Source organism: Engraulis encrasicolus, chromosome 1 (assembly GCF_034702125.1).
Source record: "Engraulis encrasicolus isolate BLACKSEA-1 chromosome 1, IST_EnEncr_1.0, whole genome shotgun sequence".
In the NCBI taxonomy this organism is placed as follows: Eukaryota; Metazoa; Chordata; class Actinopteri; order Clupeiformes; family Engraulidae; genus Engraulis; species Engraulis encrasicolus.
In genome coordinates, this window is record NC_085857.1 from 32,842,666 (window position 1) to 32,862,547 (window position 19,882).

The 19,882-nt window shown below is 40.5% G+C and overlaps 1 protein-coding gene across 1 annotated transcript; it reads left to right on the forward strand.

The window, feature by feature from the left end:
* Positions 1–599: 599 nt before the first annotated feature.
* On the forward strand, positions 600–19,435 carry LOC134450350 (CMP-N-acetylneuraminate-beta-galactosamide-alpha-2,3-sialyltransferase 1-like). The gene is made up of 7 exons (XM_063200201.1): positions 600–671; positions 3,250–3,522; positions 10,262–10,458; positions 12,312–12,476; positions 12,800–12,845; positions 15,550–15,669; positions 18,915–19,435. The coding sequence occupies exons 2-7, from the start codon at positions 3,298–3,300 to the stop codon at positions 19,071–19,073; spliced, it is 912 nt and encodes a 303-aa protein (XP_063056271.1). The 5' UTR covers positions 600–671; positions 3,250–3,297; the 3' UTR covers positions 19,074–19,435.
* Positions 19,436–19,882: the final 447 nt, after the last annotated feature.

Here is a 19,882-nt window from a genome sequence, read left to right on the forward strand (position 1 = left end):
TTAGTATAGCGTTTTTATATACTGCTTATCTTGAGACCTAATGACACTGTACAGCCATAACATTTCCATTATAATTGCACACACACTATCAGATTGTACACATTCTGGATTAGTTTATGTTCTATTTTGGGTTCTGTAGGCAGTATCAGAATTTCAGTTCTTTGCTGCTTACTTGTTAAATCTTTGTCTTTTACATGTTGGGATACATTGTAATACATGAGGGTCCCCTACTAAACTGTATGACAGTGGTTTTCAAAGTGGGGGTTTGGGGACTCCTGGGGGGCTGCGAGGAGATGCCAGGGGGGCGCGGCAGGTTGGCTGGAAAAAATATCAAAATAAAATTAACGATTTCATATGACTTCAGTTGCCAAAATGAACCAAAATAATCTAAACGATCTCAGTGGAAAGCTTTTCTTCTTTTCAATGTTTATACATGTATTGTGTTTTCTGTAGTACTTCAATGGGTTTAGGAATGCACCAATTTAATGGAGTGGTGAAAACGTTCATCTCATATTTGAGGAGGCCTTGAAGTTGGTGCACATACTGGCAACCTTAAGTGTGTTTGCTTCCAGCCAAAAGGGTGCTCCACTTGAACAGTAAAGTATTTCAAATATAACCGTCACCTTCAGCACATCCACGGATGACACAGCTCTAGCTAAGTATTCCTTAAGGTTTGTGCTTTCAATTTACACATATTTTCCATCATATATACCTTTGTGGTGGTACAGTAAAATTAACCATGTAATCTAAAATAGTCATTCCTGTAACTCAACTTACCCTAGTTGGGTCGTTACAATAGTCTCTGGGTTACCATCCCCAGGAAAATTATATTTACACTTCATAATCCTATATTCAATTGTTAGAGTACTGGTGGAAATCTGTTTGATATTGTCTTTAGTAAAGCTTTTAGAACTACAGCTTATGTGATCATATGTTCAGGTACCATTCTGATTCCTGTTTCATTGCAGTAATATCTTAGCTAATGAGTTGATCTCTTAAGTCAGGGGTGTCAAACTCAAATTGACTGAGGGCCAAAATCAAAATCTGCAACGAAGTCGCGGGCCGAACTCAACATTTATTTTTAAAAATGGACTAAAATTGTGTGTACATGCACTTCATATTCATAGTTAAATTTCACACACACTCTTTCCTATCATATTTGTTAGTTAAAATGTGTCTGCACATCCTGCGACACAGCAAATTTCATGTTCAAGTCATGTTACGCTATACATTAAGGTGTATGTGGGCCAACTGTAATAGATATTTTAAATGATCTCACGGGCCGAATAAAATGGCTTCGCAGGCCAAATTTGGCCCCCGGGCCTGAGTTTGACATCCTTGTCTTAAGTAAATGATAAAGCAAGTTAGTGGTGCTGTGGTGTTGGTGGGGCACTTAAAATGAACATATATATACAAACCCCAACTCCATAGAAGTTGGGACGCAAGGTTTATTGTGAATAATAACAAAATACTGCCATTTCAAAAAGTCTGGGTCTGACATTAGTTGTTAAAAACAAAACAAAGGACAACACTTAACAGTTAATAGCATTAACCGATGAGATGATTTTATATAAAAACAGTGTTGATTCCTATCTTGGACATGATTTCAACAGCTTAAATGGTAGGTGTATTCCTTGTCATGTTTTGCAATGTTTTCCTTTCTGTAGTGCTTACAGTGTGGCAGGTCTTGACCAAAAGCCAGTCATTTTATGTCCTGCTGGTCCTTATGTTGGAGTTAAACTTAAAACATAGTAGAGAATTCAATTTCTCCTTACTATGTGGCAGTAATCGAAGATCTCCCTTCAAAATATAAAGCACGAGTGCCAAAGCCGCCGCCTCGCCATTAATTTCGTATAACCGGTCACATCGTCAGCCGTTATCCCTTACTTATTTCATTCAGTACTGTATTTAATTCTACAGGTGAGTTAGAACAGCTTAACCAATGTACTACTGCACCCCCATGCCATCATGGAGGCTGACTTTTGAAGTTAGCACTAACACAAGTTGCATGATCAATTTTCACTGTAGTACAGGATGTGCAAGAAAAAAGAATTGACTTCTGCAACCAAATTAAAGTTTCCCATGTCCTCTGGGTCTATTTCAAGTGAGCTTGGGTGGATAGGGGAGTATTAAACCCCTCTATCATTTACCCACATGAAGTGTCCTTAATATGGTCAAGTTTTCACTAGCTGTAATTCTCGGAGTGCTAGAGTGAGACTACAGCCAATATATATTTCATGATGTTATGAACCTATACAATGATTTTAATGACAAAAATATGTCTTATATACACTCAATCACGGTAAATCAAGGGAATTCAAAACTTAATGTAATAACTATGGTAATTGTTCCCTCTGCATCTTTAATTCTGAGTGACTCAGCCTCTCTGTGATTGTCTTATACCTGGACACTCAAATTGTACATCAGTCCAATTCATTTTGAAATGTTCTTTCTTTTTGTTTTATCTTGTTTGGATGTTTTTAACATTTCACTGATCCCCGTCCCAACTTATTTGAGACGAGTTGCAGTTATCAAATTAGAAATGAGTACATATGTCCCCTAAAACAATATTTTTTCTCGGTTTTAACACTTGATATGTTGTCTTTTCACTATTCTCCATCTAAGGAATGTATTGAATGTTTTGAAAATGATAGCATTTTGATTTTATTCTCAGTTTACCAAATGTCCCAACTTCACCGGAGTTGGGGTTTGTAAGTTGGTCTTTACTGAAATTCACGAGAGTGAAAGAATTTACAGACATTACTTTATTTCATCACCACCAAATTCTAACGAGATATACAGGTAGAAACAATCAATTTTCAGCTCTTCCATCAGATCAATGGGGAGTGTATAAGGCACTGGAACACTAGTGGAGTAGAGTAGAGTAGAGTACATTTTTAAAGTATTTTTTGGGGGGCTTTTTGGGCTTTATTATTACAGGACAGTGTGAGAGTAGACAGAAAACGATTGGGAGAGAGAGATGGGGCAGGGCTGGGAAATGACCCCGGCGGGATTCGATGTAAGCCCAAATGTGGGGGGCTTAGCACGCTGCGCCACAGTGCCCCCCTGAATAGAGTAGGCCTACTTTTAATAGTGCTTTTTAAAGTGCTTCAGTTGTTTGCGACGAAGGTCAGTGTAAGATTGTTTCTATATGATATTGTGTCTTGCAAGCGTTGAAACATCTGAACTTGCAATTACAGTTTAGAGAAATACGCTACATTGTAATAATTAATGTTAATATTATTACAGGTTTGAATGTGTGCGACTCCTCCTCATTGGCAGGTGTAGCATGGGAAGATGTCTTGGAACATGTCCAGAAAAAGACAACTGTTAATTCTGTTCAGCTTTTCTATTGGAGGTCTGTATCTGCAAAGCAACCTTCTACAAATACCGCAGTGCGTTTGTGGGAACTGCCACCACAGCAATGACCCCTGGTTCTCTACCCGTTTTAATACATCATATCACCCACTGATGACCAGAAACACCAGTGTTGTGAGTGCAGAGACGTTTCAGTGGTGGAAGGTGAGGCCTTAACTCCTGGCAGTATTTTGGTTACTATTCTTTTTTAAAAAGTATTTTTTGCGCTTTTTCAGCTTTATTATTATAGGACAGTATGAGAGTAGACAGGAAATGATTGGGAGAGAGAGATGGGGCAGGGCCGAACTCAAACTGGAGTCCCCTTGGTCAATGTAAGCCTTAATGTGGGAGGCTTAGCACGCTGCACCACATCGCCTTCATTTTGGTGACTATTCTATGTGCTTGATTAGAAGTATAGTGGCAGCCTAACCGGGCAAATACACAGGCCGCGACAAGAGCTAGGCGAGTGACGGAAGTAATTGACTTTGTATTGAGTCGCGCAACAAAAGCGATTCTGGAGACTAGAGGCGATTCGCACACAGAGAGCGACAATTTGTAGTTGAACTCTTGGCTATGTTATGCTAATGAGCTATGACGCGGTTCAGCGACAGGCCGCGACAGCCAGTGACTGTATAGAGCAGTGGTTCTCAACTGGGACAGTCTTGGGATCCACCATTTTCCACTCTCATTCGGTCGCGACTCACATTTTTTAGCGTTCAAGTCAATTCAATGTAATTCTCAAAATATAACCACAATAGGCCTGTTTAATGACATTATTATTATTTCTTATCCATTTATTATAAATAATATATATTTATTATACATTTATTTTATATCTATTATTTATTTATTTATTGTTATTATTATTAGGCCTGCTACTGCTACTACTACTACTACTACTACTAATAATAATAATAGGCTTATACATAGGCCTACTTGTGTTCTGCATCTGCATGGTCATTTTAACATTATCCTACATTTTAAAAAGTGGGCTGTGTATTGCAGCATGTATCTGAGGAACACCTAGCCTGTGTCTTGACATTAAAAATCATCCTTTCAATATGTGGGAAATGTAGCCTTTTCTGGTTTATTATGAATAGCAGTAGGCCTGTGAACGCAGCAATTAACAGAACACTGCGATTATTATCACGTATGCCTATTTATTTATCCTTTATTTAGCCAGGATTGTCCCATTGAGACTACAGTCTCTTCTGCCAGGGAGTCCTGGTCAAAATGGCAGCAAACATATAGTTACAGACACAGACAAACACATAGACAAAAAGGAAAATAAATGTACAAAAAACACATTAAAAAGAATAAGTTTACATAAAAAGTAGCCTATGTGCTGCATAGTCAGAAACAATGACACTCCTCTGTGTATACTGTATTAATTTTCCTCTTAAAAGTCTCTAATGAGGGCAGAGAGTCCATACATAATATCTTCTGCAACTCATTCCATAGATATGGGGCATAAAAAGAAAAGCCTGTTTTCCCTAATTCAGTGCGAGGAGTACAAGACTGTAGTAGTAACTTGTGTGAAGAGCGTGTGCCATAAGATAAAGTACAAAAAGTCAATAAATTACAGATATAATAGGGAAGTTTGCCCAACAGTGCCTTCGCAATAAAAAGTAACATATGCAATTTACGCCTTAAATACAAGGATGGCCATTGGACTTTAGAGTACAGATCACAATGGTGGGTTCTTGAGGGGGCACCTGTTACAAATCGCAATGCTGAATGATAAACTGCATCCAGCTTTTTGAGGAGACATAAGGGCGCATGCATATAAATTGTATCCCCATAATCCAACACTGAGAGAAAAGTACTTTGAACCAGCCTTTTTCTTGCTAGAAATGAAAAACATTTTTTCAAACGAAAATAAAAACCAACCTTAGGTCTTAGCTTTTTTAAAAGATTATTTATGTGTACCTCAAATGTGAGCTTTTGGTCTAGCCAAATACCAAGATATTTATAAGAACTAACCCGCTCCAGGAAGGTACCATCAAGTGTTTCTAAGTTACCATCAGGACAAGATCTTGAGCGTGTGAAAATCATATACTTCGTTTTATTTTTATTTAGTGCTAATTTCAATTGCAGTAATGCATTTTGAATAGATATGAAGGAAGTTTGTAAAGAGGCCAAAGCATCTTGCACTGAGGTACCAACGGTGTATAAAATGGAATCATCAGCATACAGATGCACTTTGGCTGGGTTCCCTTATCTATATCATGAATATACAGAGAAAACAGGATTGGGCCAAGAACTGACCCTTGCGGGACACCTGCTTTTATGGTAAGTAGGGCTGATTGAAGGTTCTCTAATGCAACACACTGTGTCCTGCCAATTAGATAATTTGAAAACCATTGTAACACTGGACTACTAAAACCTATTGCCTTAAGTCTATGCAACAGTATTTTGAAATCAACAGTATCAAATGCCTTGGAAAGGTCAACAAAGAGTGCACAACATGATTTTTTTTGTGTCCAGGGCAGAAATAAAATAATTTAAAACAGATGTTACAGCAGTTAAAGTGATATGACCTTGTCTGAAGCCTGACTGAGTTGAACTCAAAATATTACTTTCAGCTAGGTAGTGTTTTATTTGCTCACTGACAAGAGATTCAAACACTTTAGCTAGAGTTGACAACCTAGAAATTGGTCGGTAGTTATCTAAGATAGACGGGTCACCCCCTTTTAAAAGTGGCAGTACTTGAGCTGATTTCCAAGTTTGTGGGATACATCCACTTGTTAAACTAAGGTTAAAAATAGTAGCAATTGCGTCTGAAATTAAAAAAGCAGCAGTTTTATAAAAGAAAGGTTCGATTTCATCAGGCCCTGCTGATTTTTTACAATCCAAGTTTGTAAGGCCTATGTAAGGCCAAGTTTGTAAGGCCTATGCCTAGCTTGCACAACAAGGAGCACCTTTAGGCTAATGGGAGAGTTGGGGGTGTGTGTTTTTTTTTAAAACTAATTACAAGGGCTTCAAAATCCGGTAGGATGGTAGACGGAGCATATCGTTCAGTTCAGTGTCCAACCTGGACGCTGTCTTGATTTGAGTTGTGGTGTGAAGAAGCCACTTTCACAAAGATAGTGTGCTGAAATATTTTTTAATAGCCCGTCTCGTGGAAACGTGGAATACTCAGCTGTGACATGGCACCAGAATCGACACAAAGTGACTTTGCCGAATGCTGCTATCATTGACACAGTCACGCAGTTCGATCAGCTGTTTCTCTTCCTCAGCGCAGCGCGTTATATCGTCGGTTTCAAAAGGATTGCGCTACCCATTCTTTGCTCTGTGCGCTCTCCAGGAAGTAGACGAGTCATTAATTAAACCGTAGTTTGTTGAGATGTGCAGAGATGGTGTTCTTCAGAGCATTTTTTATCCAATATTATCCACACGAAGTAGGCCCTATCTCTTGACAAGCGTTGGGGAAAATGTCAAACCTGTCTTTGTTTACCCTGGTTCCCACAATGCGAGCTTTCTTTTCAACGCACTGTCTTCAACACTCGACTGACTGGTTGTACGCTTGCCTGGTTAGCACCAGACCTAATCACAAGTGAGATTAAGAGATGTGTCTTTCAGATCGAAACGATTGTGTAGAACTAAAGGCAGTATGGGAGTTCCCAGGCTAGTTGCACGCTACTATCTATCTCGCATAAACATTCTGATTGTATGACGACAGATGACATCTAGTCAGAGACGGTTCTGATGGAGTTCAATCGCCCGGATGTTTTTTGTTTTTTTTTGCGAATCAATAAATTACGATTTTTTTTTCTCCCTCCGCGACCCACTTTTGGGTCGCGACCCACCAGTTGAGAAACACTGGTATAGAGGTCAGTGACCACAGCCACTGAATGCTTGTGTTCAGCTTGTAATGGATATACTCTACTCCAGAGGTCCCCAAACTAAGGCCCGGGGGCCGGATGCGGCCCGCCATGCCCCTTTGACCGGCCCTCCACCTCTCTGCACCTCACCATTTGAACTGGCCCAAAGAAGCAATCCTCACAGAGGAAAAAAAAAAGATAAAATATATATATTTTAAGTGTTTTATTTTGTTCATCAACAGGACTTCTTACAGTTTAATTTTCACTAACCTAGTGTGAATAACCAGAAGTTTCTTGTCTTTATAGTTTCTCATCTCACTGTAAATAGGCCTACCATTTCTATTGTATCACACATATACTGTCAATCGCCATATTTTTCTAACCTTTCCTTGCTATTTGTACATGGTTATTAGAAATTAAAAGCAATACCTGTGGTATTTCAAGTCGAACAACATGTGAAGTACTAACTTCTTTTGCAAATCACTTGTAACTATTTTGTGCTAGAAATTATGGCGATAACAGGCAGTGGGCTAGACACATGATTGATCCCGGCCCCTGATCACAGTCAGGAACGATAATGTGGCCCCCAGAGAAAAAAGTTTGGGGACCCCTGCTGTACTCGCTTCAATCGCTGGTATCGTTTGCTGCTGCACAGAAGCGATTCTCTGTCGCTTCAATCGCGTCGCGGCCTGTGTGTTTGCCCGGTAAGTCTCCGTGTAGACCAGATAGGCTACGACCTACAGTGTACGACCCAGGTAGCTAAGGTCGCTGAAGAAGTTTCGCCTTTGTTGCGTCAACATTTTCTTTTTTTAGAGATTTTTTTTGGTCTTTTTTACTTTATTTATGGTAGTACAGTGAAGATGGTGACAGGAATCGAGAGGGGAGAGACAGACAGGGAAGGGCCGTCAAAGGACCTGGGCCGGGAATCAAACCCATGTCGGCCGCATAGTAGACGAGTGCGCTACCGTTAGGCCACGGTAGGGCCATCCTCCAACATTCTATGGTAGTATTTTGGTGACTTTTATATGTGCTCCATTAGAAGTATAGTGGCAGCCTAACGCTAGGGACAGATAGCAGGCAAAACGAGCGAGGCGAAGAGAAGCGAAAGTCATTGCCCCATTCTAACAGCTCAACCGTAATCAGGTCATCGCTGCGAATCAAAAGCTTTACTCGCTCTGGATCGAAATAGTTTACTTGGAAGCTACTGGAGTTGTTCTTCGGGCGTGAAAATGCATTTAGACCCGCAATTTAAACTCGGAGAGTCAGAGCGCACCTGTGACAAAAAAGGCTTTATCTCAGTTCGAATGTTGAAAATCGCTATTTTTACCTAAACCAGTGCTCGCTTACAGTGGAATACCTCCGGAATGGAAAATATACAGACAGCTGATTTTTTGGGCTTTCGAACAAGCCCTAACATGTGTCTGTGGGTTGAAGACAAAATATTTGGTGGCTGTTTAAAAAATGACAAAAAATGATGAAATTGGCTGGGAGTCTACAGCTATATTCCAAAAAACGGCTGGTATTGAATGTGTTAATCTCTGAAATTCGCTCTGCTCGCTCAGCATAGCAATGTGAACGACTCAGTGCTGGCATTAGAAGTGAACAAGCTCTTCCACATTTTTTCTATTGCAGGGGTACTCAATTAAAAGTCCCCGAGGGCCAGTTTTTCAAAATTCCTCCCAATAAAGGGCCGGGCCGGGCTAACACGACACGACCCCCACCAAAAAAAAAATATTTAAAAAAAAATAAAAAATGATAAGGCCTTTGTAATCACAAAACACACGCTCTCACACCCACAGCAGATATTTAGTTTCCAGTGACAGGATGGGAGAACATTTCTCTCATAAAGGGCCTGCATTTTTCTGGAGCACTGTGGGGTGAGGTGCCTGCCTTGCTGTCATTGCCACCCACCCTTCAGTATTTTTTTTTTAAATGACATAAGATTATCTTTTTTAAATGACATAAGATTAGCCTATATTTGCAGACTACATTCATAAACATTTATTTCTTAGTGAGAAAACCAATAAGCCTGAAGATAACACTTTTCAAACAAATGTTGCTTATTATGACTTTGTTTATGCAGCTCTCACATGCATAATGAGAATCAGATGCAATAATGGACCCAACAAAGAGGACACATAGATAGGAGGACACCAGGTTTTGCCAACAAGAAAATGGCACATTGATGCAATGTTGATTAAATGCAACAGCCAATAATAAATCATCAAGTTGCTCATAACTTTGTTTGAAATCTTATGAGGGGCTTAGCTTTCCAAACGAACTATTTGGGGACTGTTTAAAAGTGTGAAAAGTTTATCAAGCAATTCGTTTTTAAGTAGGCTACCCCTAGTTAGCTGCCAGCAGAGCTCAAACACAATTTGCCTTCATTTGTGTTAGCAACTAGCTACAGCTAGTGCTAAACCAATTCGAAGTCCTAACACACTGTATGCAATGAAATGTGGACCATTACTTTCAAAAACGAGGCAAAGAGAACTTTGTAAATAATTTATTTACAAGTTCTACCGTACTTCCCTTCAGTAGTCTACCTCACAACAGCCTCTGCCACCCTCATAGTCACTTCTGTTTGGAGCCTGCAGGGAGAAACTGATTGAGGGGGCGGAGACACGGCACGCATCTTCCTAGCGTCTGTGGCGCGATTTCAAAATAAGAGCCGGCAGCGCGATCGGACCAAAAAAAAAAAAAATTTTTTTTTTTTTTTTTTTTTAATTTTTCAAAATTATTCGAGGGCCACAAATAGATGCCCCGCGGGCCACAAGTGGCCCGCGGGCCGCTATTTGAGTATGGGGGTCCTATTGCAATACCTCTACTTTCCTGTCAGCTTTTACTGCAGCTGGGCCATTTGACAGGCCTATTCACTCTTTGCTGAAAACAATGAACATCATAACAACATTGCTATGACAATAGCAATCGATCAAGCCTTGGTTTAAACCACTTTGATGACAATAAGGTTATAACAGAGGCTCTGCGTTAAAGGTGCAATGTGTAAGATTGTCATCAAAAAATGTGACATGGTGCACCTTTAATGAGTTAACCAAAATGATGTATTGGTGATTTAACAGCGGCTGCAGAATACACGTTCAGGATGGGAGGAGTACAAAAAAGTTGTGGATGAAATTTTCCAAATGATCCCGGACAAGGAGATGTACAGGGATGCTGCTCTTGAACGCTGCAGAGTGTGTTCAGTAGTTGGCAACTCTGGGAACCTCATTAACTCTCATTATGGTCCTATGATTGATGACGGCGATTTTGTCTTGAGGTAAGTGTGCCCTGCGGTTGGGGTCAATACATTACTGTACAAAGGCCTGGAGTCATTCATCAGAGGTAGTGTGAGGGGTGGACCGATCGGGGGTATATTAATTACCTATGACTAATTAATTTATAGGCATAGATGCAGTTGTACCGCCTGACTCCTGAGGCCAAAAAACGTCATTGACCCATTTATGTTCCCACGGCCCATTGGTCCCACAGCCCATTGGTCCCACATTGCTAAGACTTTTATGTTTTATCAAAATTAGGCCCAATGGTACCACAGCCCATTGGTCCCACATCACTGAGACTTTTTAATTGATTTTTAGGCCCATTGGTCCCACAGCCCATTGGTCCCAGAGCCCATGGGTCTCACATCATAAAGACTTATAACATTATTCTGTAGGTCCATTGGTTCCACATTCCTGCTGCTTTGTGTTGCCACATTTCTAAGAAATGATTCACATTTAGTCCCGGGAATGTTCCTCAACTACTTTAAGAACACTATATCCTATGAATATATTTTATTTTATGGCAGCTTACTTACCGGGGCAAGAATGACACTGTTCAAGTGTGCCACCCCTGACTGTGATGATATTATATGGGCCACTTTTTATTGTGTACAGCCAATTTGAGTAGCCATGAAGGACATCGTTATTGTAATTATTAGTAGTAGCAGTGCAGTTGTAGGTGCCTTTCTACTTTTGGAAATGAAGCTAAAACACTGAGCTGAGGAAATTGTATATATAAAAAAAGGTTAGCATGTGTAGGCCACACTGTAAAGGGTTAAATGTCTTTACACCTTTTTTGTTATTAGTTTACTCAGAAATGTGGGAATATTGAGTTGTGGAACATATAGGCCTAAGCTGGGGGACCATTGGGCTGTGGGACCAATGGGCCTAAAAAATAATGTTAAAAGTCTTTGTGATGTGGGACCACTGTGCTGTGGGACTAATGGTCTGTGGGACCAATGGCCCTAAAAATTAAAATAAAAAAGCTACGTGGAACCAATGGGCTGTGGGACCAATGGGCCTAAAAAATGAAAAAAAGTCTTAGTGACGTGGGACCACTGTGCTGTGGGACTAATGGTCTATGGGACCAATGGGCCTAAAAATTAAAATAAAAAAGCTACGTGGAACCAATGGGCTGTGGGACCAATGTGGGACCAATGGGCCGTGGGACCAGTGGGCTGTGGGGTACGCTCCCTACCAAATAACATAGGTACGCTCCCTACCAAATAACAGATGGATATTTAGTTATCTGACCAAAGTACAGTGAATTTTGCTGCCAAAGATGTCTATGACTGGTAATTTCCGGTAGCAGACACGAGGAAGATCCACCTATTCATGTGAAAAGTGTTGCCTGGCTCTTGCCCAACCTGTAGTTCCACGCTGCTACTAGGTCTGGGAACATGTACGTGTAGCAGGATTCCATTTCTCTGGTCAAAAAATAATTGGAGCATTTATTGCTTCAATATCAACAAATTCCTTTACAAAATGTTTTCGGTTTCCCAGACCTCTGTGTGTGTTGAGCGCCACCTAGAGCTCTAGAGTTACACACACACACACACACACACACACACACACAGGGTCTGGTAGGAGCCACGCTATGAAAACTGTACATCTCTTATTGAATACTTACAAATTGATGGTGGTTGTAAATGTTAATGAGAAAGATACCAATTGTGAATGGGCACCATAAGTTCTGCATATACAGTAAAAACCTGTAAAAAAAATCACATACTTAATCTACCTTTAAAAAGGCATTGTATACTTAATTGTATCATACTGTCCTTTTGGTCAAGCAGATTGTCTTTTATACACTTTGCTCTCAACATTTGACACACATTTTTTGTACAAATAGAATAAATCGAGGTCCCACCAAAGGCTTTGAGCAGGATGTTGGAAACAAAACTACTCATCGCATTATTTACCCTGAAAGTGCCATTGACATCGACAACTCCACTCACATGGTCTTTTTTGCCTTCAAGATGGTGGATCTGAAATGGTTGGTTAGTTTATTCAAACAGTAAGTACATTCATAAATATAGGTCAGTATGCAAGTTGTGGAAAAAAATGAGTGATAAAAAAAGAATGATATACTTTATAAATGTAGGCTACAGGATTTCATTGTAAATTGTTGTTTGGATATCAAAATCAGAAGGGAACAAATCTCCCTTTACGCCTCACAAATCACATCCTAAAAGAATGCAAATATGTTGTCACTGGTTTAAGCCCATGCCGCATTGTCCAGAAGGATTTCAAATTCACGTTTTTGTCTTAAGTGTCCAGTTGCACTTAGGCACATGTACTACAGAACTTCTTTCTTCATTTCTTTGTTAATTTTCACAGACAAAACAAGCTTGTGAAAAAAACAATCAAAGCAAACATGAGCTTGGTGAGTAATCTCTTATACTGTATTACACACCTGAAAGTTTTTTTATGATAATCAAAACACATGAAGTTGTATTGTTGTATTGTTGTTGTTGTACTGTTGTATTAGGGCTGCTTTAACCCTTAAATTTAAAAGGTTGGCGTGGCTCAGTGGGCTAGTGTAACATAGCCTTCTAACTAGAGGTGTGTCGTTCACGAACGAGCCGGTTCTTTTGAACGGCTCCCTGAAGTGAACGATGGGAACCGGATCACAGCTGGGGGAGCCACTCGACTGTTATTTCGTTCATTTTTCATTCATTTTAAGCACGTGACCTCGACCAGAGTAATCCAATTTGGGGAAAAAACACAATTGTTGGCCTTAAAGAGTGGCAAAAACGGGCTTTAGAAGAAGGAGAATAATCAGTTGTTGTTTGAATCACCTTGAGGTGGAGTCAAAATATTACACTCTAAACACTGAATAAATAATTAAAAAAGAGCCAAAAGAGCCAGTTTTTTGAACGGCTCTTTGAAAGGAACGAGCCACTAAGATCCAGATCCCGTCAAAGAGCCATAAATCCCATCTCTACTTCTAACGGTGCATGTACACCGCAAGCGCGGACGTCCACTGAACGTCCACTGAACGTGTCTGTATCAGTCCGAAACGGTTAGAATACATGCAAACAGATCATGCCTGGACATGTCCGCGATGCTCCTTGAGAAGAGAACTCAAGTCTATTTTCCTGCGCGGATGTCCGCGTTCAATGAGCGGGCTTCATTGAAAATGAATGGCTTCTGCCTGCGGCTAGAGCGCTGACTGTGCAGTGTGCAGGGCAGCTCGCAAATCTCTCTGACTCGCAATGCTCCCGGACACGTTAGCGAACATGAATATCTTGGTGTGTACGTACTGTAAGCCATTGCATCAGGGATCCAGGCATAGGCAGCGCTACAGCAAGACTCTTGGGGAAGCTTAAAATAAAATAAAATAAAAAAAGAGGGGGGGGGGGTGCAAACGTCATCGGAGAAACTGTGGTGGTAGGAGGGTCTGGGGGCACTGTATCAGTCGCCACGCGAGGCCCTAACCGCGACTTTTGATATATTATCTGCATGACATTATATGATGTTGAAACAAAATGATGAACAAATAAAACGGAACATTTCCATGCGCAACTATGGGTCTTCATGCTCGTGCGCCAATGGAACTCTCAAAGGCGACAGGCACACACGCTATTTGCCAGACCATGGACTATTATCTCCCAAATATGTCTCGAGCAATCAAATCATACACCCGACTGTCCACACCTTTGTTTCTATTGACATTTTCATGCGCTAAGTCACTCTACCTCAGACCGGTATCAAAACTCGCAATCAAAATCGCAAAACTAATGATGAGGCAAAATGCGCACACACGGGGGGAAGACAGGAAAGCCAGCTGATTGACCATACCATGCCCAAAAATATCATATGGGGCTCTCATATCCAACAGGCTGTCTTCAGATGTCAGTTTTGCAGCCCAAATAATGCAAATATGCTATAATTTTGAATTTCTAGTTGAAGTAGCTTGTAATGTAGTTCGCTACATTTCCAGATGGTTGTAACTAGCTTAATAATTCTATAGGATGTAGCTTCTCTAGTGGAGCTAAATGTTAGCTTACTAGGTTCTACAAATAAGTAGCTTGCGCAGCCAGACACTGCTCTCGCTGCCTCGCACTGTACACTGTCCACTCCAGGCACACGCAGATGCCCAACAAACACAAGCGAATATACACACATCACATTACATATGGTAACTAAACCACCCTGGCAGGCCACCATGAATTCAGGAAAGGTGTGCATTTTGAAAGTGGTGTTCGCTTGGTGACAGGATAGCACAGGTGTTTTTTGCTTTGTGATGGCTAGTTAAACGGAAGACAGACAACTACATCGATAACAACATTGCCACCAAATAGTAAACTTAGCGCTTCGGCGAGCACATCAAGGGGAAAAACAGATTTCCTACCTTATTCTGTCCTGTCAATTCCTGTTACTTGAAGATAGAGGCAAAATATCCATTTAGATTCGCCAAATAGGCTATCCATTTGATAGGCCTAGATGTAGTGTGGTTGAATAACGAATGCTAAAGAGGAAAATGTCAACATTGTGACCTATGGCTGGTGGAAAAAAACCCTGAATGATCTATAAATGAAATGTAGTGGAATCCCAATTTATTCTAGAGGTCATTGCTTTATCAAGATATTAAACATTCCAGATTTCATTTCATATCATAAGCCACGAGCCCGCCTCACCGCCTGGCTCTGTTGAAGCCAGTAGAACTGACACCTGATTGGTTGACCGCAGCATGACATCGCCGCAACGAGGCTAGATCTACTGACAAGGTGGATAGGCACTTCAGCAGGAAACCCTCGTTCTGTTTCTTTGTGTGTGCCTGCGACACTCAATCGCTGGATATTGAAAAAAACGTGATTTTAATTTTTCATTTTATTTATTTCTTATGACAAGTTTGGGGAAGCTAAGCTTCCCCTAGCCTCTTAATAGCGCCGCCCATGGATCCAGGTTTGATTCTGCCCAAGGTCATTTCTTGACCCTTCGCATCTCTCTCTCCCACTCATTTCCTGTCACCATTTTCAATATTACTTACTCAATAATGGCTAAATAGCCTGAAACCAAATATTATTAAATAAAACCATAGGCATTGATCATTTATTTGTCGTTGTGGTGTGTTTTCGTCATAGGTGATGGTTGCAAGCCCTCGTTTCATGAAGTATGTCCATCACCAGTGGCTGCAGAAACATGGTCGATATCCATCTACTGGATTCATGACTCTCATTATGGCTCTTCATATCTGTGACAAGGTGAGTTCACCCTTCTACACCACACTCCATTAATTAATGGGGGGAAAGCGCTATTCAGACATACCGCTATTCAGACATACCGCTGTTCAGACACCAGATATGCCGTAGGGTTAGGGTCAGAGTCAGGGTCAGGGTTAGGGTTATGATGACGGCATGTACTCACCCTAAACTGAAAAACCTGAGCAACGTAGCACAAACCACATAAATTGCCAATCACCATTTCTATTTCACATACGTAATTTTATAGGTTAATGGTGCGCACATCCAAGACGCAGGTGCATGACAAAAGGTCAGAATACTGTGACAATAAAGATGAATGTCCGCACACTGCTCCCCTGTTGTTGTTTTTTTTTCAAGTAAGTGTGAAGAGCGACTAGCACAAAAGCGCTCACTTGAAATAAAAAAAAAGGAACAGGGGAGCAGTGTGCGGACATTCATCTTTATTTTCACATATGTAATTTTGTACATTTTACAAACAACTGAAGTACATGAAATTAACTGAGCATAAAAATACCCTCACACTCACACAATTGTTGTACAGTAAAATCCAGCCTAGTTTTCTACGGTACACAGCAAAAATACCAGTGTGAAATTAACACCCAGGGTGTTAAATTTAACACTGCTTTGGTGTGTGTATATGTGAATGGGCAGCATGAATTCTGGAAATAAACAACAAAAAATCTCACACAGTGTCCTTTTATGAATATCAGGACATGATTTCATCAACACCAATCTGCTTTGTTTTAACACCAGCATCAACAACACCCTTAGACAGGTCATCAGCTGGGAAAATTAGGCCTTTTGTCCTACCGCACTTTTCTCTGTGGATTACTGACCAGAAGCCCTATTGGAAGAAATTTAAACATGGGGCCACGTCAATTTTTGCTCAGAATTCAATATGGCCGCCATTTTCCAAAATGACTTGTTTTCATGCATTATTACATTGTACTACAAGGTGATATTCATGAATGATGAACTACTTTCAGCACTATTCTGTCCTAATTCCTTACATACATGTTTACAAAGGCTGACTAAACTAACAGAAATGAAAATAAAGTTGGCCACCTTGCAAAATCCAAAGGAAAGTGCTGAAAATAATGATTGAAATGCACATACAGAGTCTATGGCTGCGAAAATTAGGCCTATTGTCCTGTCAGGGTTTTCACAGTGGATTACAGACCAGAAGGCCAATTGAAAAAGATTCACCAGCTGGTTGCCATCTCAAATGTGCCCCAAAATTCAAAATGTTCTCTGTTTTTCAGAATTGCAGAGTTTCATACATTTTTCTCAGTACTATAAGACCATAATTATCAATAAAGATAACCTATTTTCAGTGAAATCTCCTATCTACAGACGTGAGTACAAAGGTTGGCAACAGAAAGATGTACATTTCCTATAGACAATATCCTAAGGATTGTTGTCAGAAAATGATTGAATTACACATACAAAGTTGACTGCTGAAAAAAGGCTATTGATCTGCCAAACTTTTCACATTAGATTTCTGACCAAAAGTTTTTCAGGCCTACATTTTTTTGCATAAAGCAAGGGTGCGTGCGTGCGTGCGTGCGTGCGTGCGTGCGTGCGTGCGTGCGTGCGTGCGTGCGTGCGTGCGTGCGTGCGTGCGTGCGTGCGTACCCCCACTCATCCCCTCATTCATCCCCCTGCTCCTCCACATCATTCGGTCCTCCCCCCCCCCCCCCCTACACACACACACCCTGTCTACTGTGTCTATGTCAGTGTATGTAAAGAAGCACACTGGCCACACACACTTGAGAAAAGCGCACTCAGGCACACGTACACACAAATACAAACGCACGCACACACACACACGCACACACAAGCGCGCGCACACACACACACACACACACACACACACACACACAAGCGCACACACACACACACACACACACAAGCGCGCGCACACACACACACACACACACACACAGTTTGGCAGGACGATATGCCTTTTTTTCAGCAGTCCACTGTGTTTGTGAAATTCAATCATTTGACAACATTCCTTTGGATATTTCAAAGTGGCAAGATACAGGGGGTGGACAAAATAACTGAGACACCTTTCATTTTAGTGTTGGAAGTTAATGGCTCAAGTGGAAAGTTCAATTAGCAGGGTCATTGAATTGAATTTTGCAATGCACACAACATTATGGGTGACATGTCAGAGTTCAAAAAGGAGAAATTCTGTGTAACTGTTGCATCTTTGACCGAGACAGCAAGTCTTTGTGATGTATCAAGAGCCAGTATCCAAGGTGATGTCTGCATACCACCAAGAAGGATGAACCACATCCAACAGGATTAACTGTGGACGCAAGAGGAACTAAATGACACTAAAATGACAGGTGTCTCAGTTATTTTGTCCACACCCTGTATATATATTCATGCCTTTTTCTAGACAACCTTTATACTCACGTCTGTAAGGAGATAGGACAATTTAACTGAAAAATAGGTCATCTTTATTGGTAATTATGGCCTTACAGTATTGAGAAAAATGTGTGAAAGTCTGCCATTCTGAAAAACAGAGAACATTTTGAATTTTGGAGCACATAGATGGCCCCAAGTTTTCATCTTTTTCAATAGGCCTTCTGGTCTGTAATTCACTGTGAAAACCCTGACAGGACAATAGGCCTAATTTTCGCAGCCATAGACTCTGTATGTGTATTTCAAACATTATTTTCAGCACTTTCCTTTGGATATTGCAAGGTGGCCAACTTTATTTTCATTTATTTTAGTTTAGTCAACCTTTGTAAACATGTATGTAAGGAAATGGGACAGAATAGTGCTGAAAGTAGTTCGTCGTTCATGCATATCACCTTATAGTACAATGTAATAATGCATGAAAACAAGTCATTTTGGAAAATGGCGGCCATATTGAATTCTGAGCAAAAATTGACGTGGCCCCATGATTTAATTTCTTCCAATAGGGCTTCTGGTCAGTAATCCACAGAGAAAAGTGCGGTAGGACGAAAGGCCTAATTTTCCCAGCTGATGACCTGTCTATACCTGATTTAACATCCTTAATTTAACAACAACACCACACTCAGTGTTGTTTTAAATCAATATGGTGTTAAAATACACCAACACACTCTGTTTTAACACCAACACTGAATATTTAACATTCCCATATTTGCTGTGTAGTGCTTACTTACTCATTAACTTGTGAACTAGACAAGGCAAGGGGCATTAATGTAGCATGATGTTAGGTTGTGAAACTGATGATCTTCGTGTGTCAGGTCCGAGTGTTTGGATTTGGAGCTGACAAGAATGGCAACTGGAATCACTACTTTGAGAGGATACCGCCAGCTTACAGAACAGGCATACACGGAGGGAACTTCGAGTATGACACCCTCAAGGAACTTCAGAAAAGGAACAAACTTGAACTGTATGGATGACCTCTGAAAACAGAGTTACGGTGCATTCAAGTCTTACTTATGTTATTTGCCAGTGGGGGATTTTTTGTGTGAGTGTACTGTATGTGTGAAAGTGTTGTCCTGTTCAGTGTTCTGTTTTTGTCGTATGTTTTTGTACTGTACTGTTTGTCCTGGGGACCTCCTCTAAAACAAGATATCTTATCTGAAGGGGCTATCCCCCTAAACAAATACATTGAAATTATTCAGGACTATTATTTGTATTTGTGTGTGTGTGCGTGTTTGTATGTGTGCGTGCATGTGTCTGTCTGTCTGTCTGCCTGCCTCCCGGCCTGAGCGTGTGCCTGTGTACATATGTGTGTGTGTGTGTGTGTGTGTGTGTGTGTGTGTGTGTGTGTGTGTGTGTGTGTGTGTGTGTGTGTGTGTGTGTGAGAGAGAGAGAGAGAATGTGGGCAATTTCCCATGAACTCTGAATAACCGATGCCTTCCTGGCAGCCTTCAGAGCTGGTGTGTCAATGTGAGAATGCATTTGTGTATTTGAAAGCACTTTGAGTCAACTGTATAACTGTGCTATGTACAGGTAGATAATTGATTTTGATAATTGATTCAAATGTGATTTAAATGTGATGATTCAAAGTTATTTACTGGATTCAATGTAATTTGATGACAACACTTTGCACAGGATATAGCTTAATGTAAACTGTATATTTACAAAAAAGATGTGTATAAATGCCATGAGTATAGCCTTAATTAATTATGGGAGACCAGCAATGACAAATAATCAAACATGATCATGATGAAACAATTTTGCAATCATAATAATTATATCTATT